Source organism: Pygoscelis adeliae, unplaced genomic scaffold, assembly GCF_000699105.1.
Source record: "Pygoscelis adeliae isolate BGI_AS28 unplaced genomic scaffold, ASM69910v1 Scaffold145, whole genome shotgun sequence".
Taxonomy (NCBI): Eukaryota; Metazoa; Chordata; class Aves; order Sphenisciformes; family Spheniscidae; genus Pygoscelis; species Pygoscelis adeliae.
Genome location: NW_008824866.1, coordinates 50,205 through 62,538, shown reverse-complemented (window position 1 = coordinate 62,538; position 12,334 = coordinate 50,205). Strand labels below are relative to the sequence as shown.

The following is a 12,334-nucleotide window of genomic DNA, read 5'->3' as shown; positions in this document are numbered from 1 at the left end:
AGGAGAAATGAGTCGTCTTGTGCCAGAGGAATGAGACATGATAAATCTGTATCACATACAAATTAGGAATAAGGTGTTAGCGTTGTATTTTACCTCCCTTTAGTTCAATTGCTAGCTGAAAGGACAGAGGAGGAACTGAAAGCATGAGGCCCGTGGTGAGTACAGATTATCAGTAGTCCTCAACCCAGTAGTGGAAAATCTCTGATCTGTGGTCTTTTCTGCTTTGATTTTTTTGAGGAAATGTCCATTTGCCCCAAATCTTTGCACTTCAAAAATTTTATTTTCCCTTTCGTGTTCCTTAGGTCACTGAATATTATCATTTTTCCCAAAGATCCTTTTATTTTTAAAACTTTTATGTATTTTATGGATCAGACTTCTAAAGCAACCAGTTCCCAGTAGGCTAAAAACCACAAAGGAGGTGGCATATGTTTATATAAAAGACACCTCTATCTAGAATTTATACCTATAAGTCTTGCTTAGTGGCATCTCCTACAAAGAGAGTACATTTATGATTAATTTTGCAGGATTGCCACTTGAACTCCCTCTATACTTTAACCATGAATTATGAAAACTGCTGCTTCTGGTAGCTCAATCCTGATTGATCCGATCAGTCCTTTTCAAAAAGTCGGTTCATTACCAGTGTATGTTCTGAAATTGATGATGAGTGTGGCAGCCTCTTGAGTGGTTGATAGTTGATTGAAATAGTTGTGGTGTATATTTTTACAAAAATACCAATTACACAATATGGGACTAGAAGATGAGTAGGAACATTTCAAGTTCCTGTACACTGGTTTTCTTAAAAATTCTACTTGCACAACCTGAAGCAGCCCCCCCTCTGTTTTTTTTCCCCTCATCAGTTTGTAAGCGTTTCATAGAAATAATATTTTCTATCTAGCTATTGCTGACTGGCTCCTGGCTTCAACACAAGACTGATTACAGTGCCAGGAAATATTCCTAGGTTTTCAGTTCAATAGTAGCTGAGTAGCATAATTATTTTAGGAGATTAACCTTCATACCGTGGCAGATGGAGCTGATCCAGCCTACATGTCTACTATAGAGGACTAGCCAAACACACACGGTAGCCACACCAGACTACTACAGTCTCTTAGCAACTGTCATCTACTGATGGTCTTGCCTGATGGGGAATTAAGACTTTGTTCTGTCCCAGCATCCCTTCAGACAAAACTCTGGGACTTACCAGTACAGGAAGAAAATGAACAGAGGACTTCTTTCTTCTTTTCTTTTCAGGAGTTAATTCTGTGCTTGTTTCTTCTTTCCACTCTGAAACACTTCTTATTACTTCTCTATTTTCCATGATTTCTGGTTGAATCGTTCCTTATCTGTTTGTTGGCTGTCGAGGCTTTCTTTTTTTTTTTGTCTTTTCGTTGAGTATGGAGTATTACAGTGAAGCTGTTGTCTATCATGGATATTCCTGGACTTTGAATCAGCTTTGCAGGTTTGAATTGCACATATATGGAAAGAAACAAGTGGTGCTTCGGACAGCTAACTTTATTTTTAATTCACAGATAGTTGTTTCTGGCATTAGAAAGTTGATTCCCCTAATTGAGAGAGAATTAGCAGAGTGTGTGTTTCCCAGCGAACAAAACATGGGAGACTGGAACAAAACCTAGCTTTAGATCTCACTCACAAGGAATGCACTTGTTCAGTGATGTAGGATGTTGATAGTCCCTGCTGACTGTGCTGTAGAATATATAGTTTTACATTGTACTTATCTGTTCATCTGACCTGAAGCATTCGTGCCTGTGAGATTTCCAGAGTCTCACAGTGACTTTGTATACCATTGTCACCCTTACCCACACTTGTATTCTGGAGTTCTACACTCTAGTAAGTCCTTTATTTTAATATTTCTCGATACTCAAGCTGTTCCTAATTCTTACCTTGTAATATGTGTAGCGTAGGGCCTGACTACACAGAGAAGATGGTGTGAACTGAGGTAGGGTAATCTTTAAGCAGAACAGCTATTCCTCACTGAATGTCTTTGTTTTAACTTAATCCTATCATAATGTGGATGGAATACTCACTGCATGGCATAAAAGTGTCTGCATGAGAAAATATTATGCAATAGCTACTCCACGCGGCTTCTCCATATGAACAATTTACTTGTTTGTCTCTCCAGCACAGCTGACAACAAACAATCCTGAAATGTCACGCTTTTACATTCTCATGATCCAATTTTCATTCTTTATCTTTCTAATAGATCCATAACTGGAGCCAGGAATATCTGAGAGGACTAATTATACTGCAGCCATAAAAATTCTCTTTCACTCTTTTGACCACCTCTCTTTTTGAATCTTTTGATTCCCCATCAGTTTAATAAAGTTAATGCTTCTCCTCCTTTTCAGATTATTAAAAAATACTATTTGTTGAAGGCTTTTGTCTGGAATATTAATCAACTCTGCTCTTTTCTAGCCTTGATGGGGAAAAATGTCACAAATTAATTCCTCAAGTGGTATTAACATTGCACGCTCTTGGCAGAAATTCACCTCTCAGATGTTTCATTTTCAATTCCTTGCATGTTTCCTTGCGTGATCAAAACTGACTGAAGACCCAGTAATGCATATCAAGGGGCATATACTTTTGCTAACCTGAGTTCAGCTGATAGCATAATTTTGTTACAAGAATTTTTCTGTAGTTTTCATGCTATGGATTTCTCCTAGCTGTATAATGGGAGACATAAATTGTCACACTTGTGCTGATTTCAATTTAGTTTAAAATGAAGTCATGAAGACTTCGTAATTTATTCCTGCAGTTTTGTCAGCTCAACAACATGTAGGCCAAAACTGGAAATGTTAAAGAAGCTGACATTAATTTGGTGGGTATTCCAAAACATAAGAAGGAGGATATTTTGTAAGAGATGACAGGAGGAACTATGTACAACTCATACAGTCTTTAATGAATTTGTAGTTACTACTTGATCTCCTCACTAGTCCTCTTTTGAAGTTCCACTATGCTCATATTCAATTAAATGCTTCTGTTATCTAAAATCTTTTCGTATTCATGTTATTAAATAACTAACAATGTAAGGAAATTTCTCTTTTTACTAGAAAACATTGAATTTTGCTGAAATATTTTATACTTTAGTACCTTTAAGCTTGGCAAAGTAAGAAAATGGTTTAATTTTTATGCCTTTTTTTGGAAGCATACTCAAGTTTTTAAGTGAATTTTTTAAAGAAAACAAAAGCTGTAATTTAATACGGGCTGTCTTTCATTTCTTACAATGAGTTTAGAAAACTAAAATCTTTTTTAGATTACACTAGCAGCAATGTATGTGAAAACCTCTTGGATTGCTATTCCATCACCAAATAAGTTATCACACTTTGAAAACTGTCTTAATTTGCTTAGGTCAAGCATTCTTCATAATATTTTCTTAGCAGTTTACGTTAAAAAAATTTAAGCATTTCATTTCATTGCATTTCTCACCAGGCTTAACTGATACAGCTGTATTGCCAAGTTTAAAACTAATAATAGACACACTATTATTACGTCCACAGTGAGAGAATATCTCTTTTAGAATTTAAAAGAAGTAATCTTTTTCTTTGCTACCAGTAAGTATATTACTTAGTTATATATTCTTTGTGTAACTGAGTTTTGTTGTTTGCATTAGAATCTCGTCCTTTGTCACTTCCTGTGAAACCCATGCTGAACTCATCTGAAAGCTGCAGAAGTCCTGAAGAAAGAATGAAGGAATTTATTGGAATAGTGTGGAATGCAGTTAAGCGCCTTACACTTCAGGTAAGATGAAAAGGAAGTGGAAAAAACCCCTATGTCTTTCCAAACTTTATGATACTTTTTATGCATCCTAGTGCTTTTTATTCGAGGGTTTTTAAAGGAGCTCCCAAGTTTTATTGTCTTATTTCAGTAGTTTTAAAGTCTTAGAGAAAGAGAAATAAAATATAGATTTTTGGTATATTAAGCAAAGAATGCTTTGGTTTTAGAACATTAGTTTTCAATACACTTTTTTATATCTAAGGGGAAGATCCTTAAAAAAATTATATGAAAAAAAATGCTTGTCACACTTTTCTGTAGTATAAGCATAGCTATACACCTTTTTATCCGTAGTTGGATTTGCAGAATACCTTCCTTTCTAAAAATATTTGAGGAAAGTGTGTATGATAAATACTTTCTTGGGGTGTATGATACAGTATGGTGTTATACAATGATGGCTCAGCTGCTTATGTGTCTACCTTTTCATAAAGGACGAGTAGATGTCCACTTGGATTAAACCATTTCATGCTAGACTGCTCTAGATTGTGACCGCTAATCAGTAAAAGCAGAGTTTTCATGTAGCAGTATATATGCATACTATACACAAAAAAGGCCATGTTAGAAGTCCAGTATTAACGATTGCATGATCAAATACTGGATGGTTTAGAAATGCTAGAATTAGGACTCCTTTCTTCCAAGTATATATCAAGTGCCTGCTTAGAAATTACCCTTAGAATTATTATAATCTGTGCCTTTTGAACAGTATGTTCTGAGACTGGTATTCTACGGTACACCAGCATATAGTAGCAAAACTGTTTTTGTGTTAAAAAAAAATAAAAATACAACACCCCCCCCCCTATTTCTGACAAAGTAATCATTGAATGTTCCTTCTGTTCCTTCTTCCTATCAAGAAATATATTTATTCATATACAGGCTCATCCCAGAACCTGTGTCTGTTTTCTTCCTCTTTCATACAGAAAGCACTTTGGGTTCAAAATATTAGAAAGTTTGAAAATTTAAGTTTTGCCTGAGCAAGAACTTCAGACTTGTGACTTGATTGCAGAACATACTGAAGTTGAGGATATGCTTTCTATTAAGTCTATTTAGTTTTCAGCCAGCTCTTTCATCATTATTTCATGAGTATTCCTTCCTTTCTTGATGTTGTCTCCACTGGAGATTAAAATGGCTAGATAAGGGGAGTCGAGAGAGAGAATTTGTAAGTTGTCTGAAGGAAGCAGTGTATTTTTGTTACGTGTCTGGGTGGTACCCAACACAATGAGAATCCCTATATAAATGAGGCTTACAGTCTGAGTCATAGTAAAAGTAATAATATAATAATGAGAATGATGAAGAGCTGGATCCTTTATAAATGGGGAAAATTGAATCAGGACTAAGATATTCTGCTTGTACATTTTTCAAGGTATGCTTTGTTACGTGAGCAACCAGCAAAGTGAATTTGTTTCAAAGAATGGTTAAGATACTGACCAGCTAAAAATGAAGTTTGCCTGTTACCAAATAGGAAAAAAAAACAACCAGGTTGTGTTCAAGCTAGTGGGGTTTTTTGTGGAGATGCAGGCTGATGACAGTGATAGGCACATGTTTTCTCAGAGAGTATTTTGTAAGTATATTGCTGCTCTGACATAATACACTCACGGATTAGAGCTAATACTAGCAGAGGATTTTTTTTTTTATTAGATACTCCTTCTGGTGTTTGAGGATCTAGGTTTATTTACTCTTTACAGGGTTTTTTGGTAAGGTACTCATGCTTTCAGTTTTCATCATTACGAATATGAAATTATATTTTTAGTTTTTATCTATGTTGAAATTAAATGGCCCTACAAAATCATACAACAGTTTACACACTTGTCATATGTTTCATCCTTATGCTTTGATCATACTTGGTAAAGTATATGCCAGTATCTTGCCAGAAGGACATTACATGTTACCAGTGAAAAGTTTCAAAGATTCCAAGGAAACACCACAGGAAAAGTCCAAGAACATGCTTCCAAACAAATATGCAGTAGTCCTTCTTAGTGAAATATGAAGGATTTATAGATATGCTTGTGGTTCTTTTTATTATTGCTAGTAGTCCCTAAGTCTATTTTATTTAAATATATCTTTCAAGACACAAATGCATATATATATATAGCTTTTTTTCCTTCAATACCAGCCTAAATGGGAAAGGTGAAATTTGTGCAAGGCCATGTAGAGGATAAGATCATGAGGGTTATGGCTCTGTTTTTCGATTCAAGTACAGTATGATATATTTATTTTATCAAACATAATACGTATTTCATTAAACACAAATATATTTATATTTTTATAAATAAATTATAATAAATTATAATAAATTCATACAGATTTTCTGTATTTTATTATCATTTGGCATGAAAAAAGCCAATTTCTAGAATATTTTGTCTGGTTAAATGCTGGAGCACTTAGACTCTAAGGTTTTTCTAAAGCTATTTTCATGTTCCTGGTTCTTTTATTAACATGATTGTAGAACAGAAAAGTCTGTAGTTGTCATCAGATAAAACAGAACTTCATAACTTAAAATCATCAAAGGATTATTCTTTTAGTGGAAGTTTGAGTGAGTAAATGTGTTTGGAACCAAAGTAACTGGAAAGTTTGTTTTGGATCCAAAGCTGGTACTTGCTTAGCCCTAGCCCTGGCTTGCTCATGATAGAATATTGCATGAAGATTTTGTGCATGGGAGTTGTGGTAAGCTATTACTATTTAAGAGAAAAGACTTTCATACTTAACTATAAAAAGTTGTTTTTATTATTTAGTTGTTGTAGGATTTTATATGCAGCCTTGAAGTCTTTTTGGCAGTTACACTGTGTAGGAGGGTAATACTCACTTTTCACGTGTTCTTCATACTAATAGTTGCTAAAATTGTGGAGCAGTATAAACACAATTATTTTTAATTGGTTGTTAATGCTGAATTCCAGTGAGAATAGTGAAGGATCTGTATTAAAAGCAAATGAATTAATGAGTAATGTTGCAATGAATGCCAACTAAATAAGAGTGTAATTATTACATATAAAACCTAACCAGATATTCCACATGCCTTTAAATATCCCTGAAATTATTTGAAAAAATGAGTCTTGTTTCCTGAAATTATTGAAAATAATATTTTCTTTAAAGCATGTAACTTGTACAAAATTTTAGTCAAAGTGAAACATTGATTGAAAGAACAGAAACGTAAGGATGAGATTGACTAGAGTTCCTGTTCTTTGAACAGTGGTCTTTATTCATGGGTCAGGAAGAGATTCTGTGACTTATAACTTAGCAGTTACAGCTTTCAGCAGTTATTCAGCAGTTATGAGATAGGATGATTTCTTAAGTTGGTTACTTACCACAAACTGACAAAAAATGAAATTTTCCTTAACTAAATAAAAGCTTTTTAAAATCAAGCTTTCTTAGAAAAGAATAAGAATACTGAGTAGTGCTAAGACATTGTGTTTTAAGTGGTCAAAGAAAATGCAGCTGATCCTTACTATACTCATTTGTATGTACAGGTAGCCTGCTCTCTTAGTTCTCTTACTCACGTGCTCTGCTTTCCATTTATATAATTTTTACTTTTTGTCTAACTTCAAAACATGAATTTCTGGCCGGCCTTTTTAAATTCTAACAAACAGTGCGTGTCTGGCTCAACTGCAGATGGTCTAATTGGGTAGAGCTAATCTGGATGTCAGAGGCTGAGGTACGGTCTTAAAATAATGACCGCACCAGAACCCCTACATAAGATGTGTAACAGTGGTTCTTTGCAGTTTCGGGAGTCGTTGCAAGATTATATTCTGTATCTGAAACTCCCAGAAAAACACATTAGCCTTTCTGATGAGAGCATATGATGGATGATGTTTAATGCGGAGAGAGGCCGCTTCCCAGGAGACACCTTTATGTGAGTGTCACCTTGTGGGTCATCTTCAATGCCTCTGATTGGTTTATATAGCTATAAAATGTGGTTAGGGAAGGGAATCTCTTTATGGTATCATTATTATGAAAGGCTCTAAAGACTCTTGTACAGCCTGTCCTTCGTCATTGCACTTGTGCAGGATAACTATTGTGTGTCACTTGTTTTGTTTCACTCCCTCCCACCCACCCTCCTCAGTTAGGAAGACCTAATTCTTTTGTAGTATATATTTCACTGTTCTCTCTATTAAGCAACATTCCCTTTTTATAAAATATGAATTAAAAATACTCTATTTATTCCAGTAACGTAATACTTTCCTTTTGATACAACAGAGAGCTTAAAGTCGTTGCACTTTTTTAGGCTTATGTATTAGTAAAAGCTTAGAGCAATACGCTTTGCGTAACTTTTTAAAAGTAGAAGGGAAAATAATGCTTACTTCGTTGGTTTATCATTAGTGTATGTTACTTAGCCTGTATAGGCCTTGACATAATAGAAATGAAAATAGGGGGTGATTCTGTTTCAAGAATTTGTAATAATTCCTTCTCTTTAACACATTAATGTGTTCAGTATTGGCAAAAGAACACGTTGCTACCAAAACTGAAATAAGATCCTTGAAACAGAAAGGATGTTGCCATGGAAAAATGAAGTAACACTCAGTGCAGCTGTGAAGCATTAATGAATAGGATATTTTTTTAAAAGATCATTTGTGTTTGGTGTGGCTTGGAGGGTCCCAACCAGATGGTTTCCATGAACAGGATCTGACCCCCAGCTTGAGGACTTCTTACTGGCAGATTACTTCATTTTCTTTCCCTTGGATTGTCAGATCCTTACATTAATGCAAGATTTACTGCTGCAGGTTTATATTCAGTTACATAAATCAGTCACATTTTACATTAAATTCACAATTTTAGACACACAGTTTAACAGTTATTTAAAAAGTGTAAAAAGATTTATATGATACCTTTAATATATGCTATTGATGTCATTTTATTTTAAGATATTTGGATTACATATATTTTAAAGCACTTTCTGATTGGTGAAGCAATCTGTAGCACACATTCTCACTTCTGTCCAACATATAATGCCATCATTTTTGGTGTGCTCTTCCATTCCTTCACTGGAACTTGTTATTAGACAGATCTCCAGATTCTGTCAGATAAACCTACACGGATTCCATTGAAGTTGATAGTTGTGTTTAAGTAGAATCTGCCTCTGAGAAGTTCAACAGGTGCAATTCAATTTTGCACTTATTGGGCCCTTGTGCATCCAAGTTGGCAATTTCGCATGTAATTGTAATAATTGCATTATTTGCCCTAAAATGTGGAATTTTGCCATATGTTCATTGTGTTGGCCTTTGAAATCCTGCAATAGTTTTGCAAAATTTATTTATTCATATAAAACTTTAAATGAAACACAAGTAAGCAAACCATATCTGTAAGCAAATCTGTAATATGACATATGGAGGGCCTGATGCTATCATGTAAACCCCACCAAAATTCATGGTCCAACTCCCATTCAGTTGTTTGAAAATAAATGGCAAAGTAATGCCTATGTAAACAGGAATTTTCTTCAGGCATTTGAAGGAGTGAAACTGTTGTGATTCCACTTCAATATTCTTGATACAGCAAAGTCAAATAAAAAAAAAATGATCTGAAGAACTTGTCTTCAGTACAAAGCTGTACTGAACTGTAAATTAAGTGTAAAAATTCTACTGAGTATTGAGATCTCTTCTCAAGAGTACTTTGTAAAACATCTCCTGTAGATCTTGCTGCTGGTAATGTGATGAAGTATAGTATCTCTCCAAGTTGGTGGAATTTTTGGATTATTATTACCACATGGTTTGTATATCCAGGCAGCATTTGATGTTAATCATCATGGGGAGAGAGAGAGAGAGATATGAAGAATGGATGATTTGTTATAAACTGTTTACTCAGGAAATGCAGTGATAAAACAAAAGTTATACTGATCATAAGTTCCTTTGTCATCTATTTATCATTATCCCACAATGGCTTGACCTGCAACCTATTACTAATAGACCAGAAAACGATCTAATGTGTCACTGTAAAAATCTTTGCAAATTGACACAATGACTAATTTACCAGTTAAAAAAAAAAAAATCCAAATCTATTACATCTGTAACAATACACTGTTGCTTTTCATCCAGTATAAATAAAGTACACTCTGCAACCTTGGATCAATAAACTACTTATCAAAGATGTAATTAACTTCATTTTACAACTCAAACAGTTCTAAAACTAGAAACAAACACAGACTTCATGTAACAATGTATTTATTTTTGCAGAATTCTACTTATATTTTTCTGCAGTGAATTCTTGTCAGTTTGTCTAAGCAAAAGGGCACAAAAATGCTGAAATAAAGATGAATATCTGTGTTCTCCTCACTAGGCTGGCAAAGTACTTATGGTGCTGAGGAATTCCGGCTCTATTGCAAATCACTATTGCGGTCTTGAGGGACTGTTAGTCTTCAGGGGAGGGTATGGAGTACAAACCTTGGTTATCAGTTTTAAGCAGTGATGTCTTTAATGATGTCAAATTGAAAGACTCTGTTACATAAGTTTACAGCAAACAAATGTTCTTTTATCACAGTTACAATTAACATCTTGTGTCCAACATTTTGTACACTAGACTTTTCCAAACAATGTGAAGAACTGAACTGAATCATAGTTTGTACTAGCTTAACAAAGCGTTCAAGTGTGCAGGCTGTTAGGGCTATTTGATATCCAGGTGCAGAATATTACATGTAAGAGCCAAGGAAGACTAACAGTCTGCAGCTTATACCGCCTCTGAGTTAACAAGTAGTGGTGAGTTCAGTTCATGGTTTGGGCTCACTCAGCCTCGCTAGAAGCTCATAAGGAGATGGCAGAATGGTCAGAAGTGTTTCGGGGAATGAGCATTGCTTGAAAATAAAGAACAAAAAAGTACTATTTCATATGAAACCATATGCACTACTTCTGATTTACAATGAAAACAGGACAAAAGCTGTATAAACTTTGTGAACTTTATTCGTTTCTCTTTGTGTATGTATGCACCTATCCATTTGTTTTAAAGTCAGTTTTTCACTAAAGTTTATATTTTTCCTCGTTTATCTGATGATTAACCTTTTTGTACATGCTCATTACTGTTGACTACAAACTAAAGACAGAATTTTCCCTGAAGTAGGTCTTTATAGAAGTCTTTATAGAAGGTAACAGTATATAAAATGTTGATTAGTTCTAGAGGCTTAGCTATTGCTAACAAAAGCTAATGAACTGCAAAAAGAGGGCTTTCTCAGCTTTATTGTGAGAATATTTTCTGACTCAATTACGCTTCTTGTAAAAAGCTGCTGAAATGTAGATAATAGATGTATATTCAGTTTATGTGGCAACACCTTTCTGGTCAAATTTACAGACCAAAATCACACTTCTTCTATCCTCTCCTCCCATAATCGTAGTTTACAAGAATATATTATTTTCCAACATTTTGTGTCATCTTTCCTCTTAATTCAACTAAAAGCTAAGACTATTTTCAATTGGCTGTGACGGATGAGTAACTTGAGATTTTGTACCAAGATGAATACTCCACATCGGGGGAAAAAAATGGTGATCTGTTTCTGAGAAATCTTTCTTGGCTTTGTTTTTTTCAGCTTGAAGTGCAATCTTGTTGTGTATTCCTTCCGAATGACAGCCTGCCTTCCCCAAGTACTATTGTATCAGGTGACATTCCCAGGACTGTGCGAAGCTGGTATCATGGGCAGGCCAGTATGCCTGGCACACTTGTCGTCTGCTTGCCCCAGATAAAGATTATGAGTGCTGGACACAAACACATGGAACCATTGCAGGAAATCCCATTTGTTGTGCTGAGACCCATCCTGGAAGAAGGTAATGTGATAAACTCAAACAAGCTTACTCTCCAATTTCCATTTTTAACTGTTATGAAAATTATCTTCATTTCATTTTGGAAACAACTGATGTTGTGCTGCTTTTCTGGCAGTATGCTATGTATTATTGACGGCTAGAAATACTAACGACAAGGTTTGCCCCACGGAGATCAAAGTGAAACTCATCATCAAAGAGCTAGTTTTGTGGTATGTTTTGTATGTTTGGTGAAGCCAAAAGAATTCAAAAGTGCGATTTTTACCTTCATTGGTTTTGTCATTCCAGTTCCTGTGTAGCTGCAAACACTCGCTTTGACCCAACAGGAGGGGGGCAGTGAGTTATGAATTCCAAAGCAGAATGGAGGCAGGTTAGGAAAAACTTCTCATGCCACCTTTGCTGGCAAAAAAAAAAACCTAAAAAAAAAAAAAAGTCTTGGATTTAACTTTCAGACTGGACGTTAGGAAAAGGTTCTTTGCTGAGAGGGTGTTCGGTCACTGGAACAGGCTCCCCATGGAAGTGGTCATGGCACCAACCCTGTCAGTTCAAGCAGCATCTGGACAACGCTCTTAGTCATATGGTTTAGTTTTAGATAGCCCTGCAAGGAGCAGGGAGTTGGACTTGATGATCCTTATGGGTCCCTTCCAACTTGAGATATTCTGTGATTCAATGTAAGATGAGAAAAGAAATTCATAAATATATAGCAGACTATCAAAAGAATCATAGAATCATAGAATAGTTTGGGTTGGAAGGGACCTCTAAAGGTCATCTAGTTCAACCCCCCTGCTGTGGGCAGGGACATCTTCAACTAGATCAGGTTG

The 12,334-nt window shown here is 35.2% G+C and overlaps 1 protein-coding gene across 1 annotated transcript in view; it reads left to right on the top strand.

Annotated features, from left to right (window-relative positions):
* Window positions 1–12,334, top strand: part of LOC103917280 (vacuolar protein sorting-associated protein 13B-like) — a 297,344-nt gene that overhangs the window by 238,351 nt on the left and 46,659 nt on the right. The window contains exons 21-22 of the mRNA XM_009324398.1: window positions 3,626–3,753; window positions 11,285–11,519. Of these exons, the coding sequence (XP_009322673.1) occupies window positions 3,626–3,753; window positions 11,285–11,519 (363 nt within the window). The remainder of the gene's footprint in view (window positions 1–3,625; window positions 3,754–11,284; window positions 11,520–12,334) is intronic.